Source organism: Malurus melanocephalus, unplaced genomic scaffold (assembly GCF_030028575.1).
Source record: "Malurus melanocephalus ecotype Western Australia unplaced genomic scaffold, MMel_1.1 scaffold_383, whole genome shotgun sequence".
Classification (NCBI taxonomy): Eukaryota; Metazoa; Chordata; class Aves; order Passeriformes; family Maluridae; genus Malurus; species Malurus melanocephalus.
Genome location: NW_026623615.1, coordinates 145366 through 146402, shown reverse-complemented (window position 1 = coordinate 146402; position 1037 = coordinate 145366). Strand labels below are relative to the sequence as shown.

The 1037-nt window shown below is 69.6% G+C and overlaps 1 protein-coding gene across 1 annotated transcript in view; it reads left to right on the top strand.

Annotated features, from left to right (window-relative positions):
• Positions 1–9: 9 nt before the first annotated feature.
• Positions 10–1037, top strand: part of TGFBR1 (transforming growth factor beta receptor 1) — a 34012-nt gene continuing 32984 nt past the window's right edge. Inside the window, exon 1 of the mRNA XM_057379041.1 lies at positions 10–141. Within this exon, the coding sequence (XP_057235024.1) occupies positions 51–141 (91 nt within the window). The 5' untranslated portion in view covers positions 10–50. The remainder of the gene's footprint in view (positions 142–1037) is intronic.

Genomic DNA, 1037 nt, shown 5'->3' with positions numbered 1-1037 from the left:
GGGCGCGCGTCGCGAGGCCGATCCCGGCTCCGGGGAGTCGCGGCCGGGACATGGCGGCGGCCGCTCGGCGGCTGCGGCGGCGTCGTCCCTGGGCCCTGCTGTGCCTGGCTGCGGTCGCGCTGCTCTGCCCCGCGGCGGGCGGTGAGTGCACGCGGGTCCGGGGGGAGGCCGGAGCGGAGGGCAGACGGCGGGCATGGCGGTGGCGCCCGGGATGGGGGTGTGGAAGTGGGTGAGGAGAGCGGCGGGGGGCGGCGGGTCCCCGCCGCTTCCTTTCAACAACATGGCGGAGGGGCCGGCTGGGGCGGAGTCACCTCCCCCCACCCCACCCCCGGTGTCCGAGCCCAGCGGGGACCGCTCGGCCCTTTGTTGGCCGTGCGCGGCGGCGGCTCCGCGGGAGGGGAGGCGCGGGGGACTCCGCTCGGCCTCCGCCGCTACTTCCTCTCCCCCGCCGAGCAGCGCTTCGGGCGGCGTCTGCCCCGGGTAACTTTGTGTCCGGTCCCGGCCCATGCCCGGGCGGGTGCGTGTGGCCTTGGCCCGCGARGGCAACTTAGTTACCGCTGGCGGAACACCCCAGTCCGTCCGTTCCCCCCGTCCTTCCGGAGCCCCTGAGAGCCCCCGGCTCCCGGGCGGGGTACACCGGCAGCGGCAGGAGCGGCAGCCCCCGGGCCGCCGCAGGGCGCTCGCAGCTGTGCCGCCGGGAGGAGCGGCCGGTGCAGGGACGTGTTGAATGTCCCACGTCGCGGAGGTGACAAGGGGCTGCCCCCGCTCCTCTGCACGCCGCAGCACCGTATGCTGCTGTCGCGGTGGTGAGGGGACAGGTGAGCTTTCGGTCCAACATCTCCTAGCGTGTGCTCCGTGAGGACCTGGTCGTGTGGAAATAAAATCTTTGGGTGAATACTGTACAATGGTATAGTTTTATTTCTCTAGCCTTCTCTACCTGTGTTGTTTTGCGAGAGAGATCTGATATCAGAGCAGTGCTGTTACCGAGCTAATGCATGATTCAGGAGTGTTTAGTAGCGTTCATAAATGCAAGATTT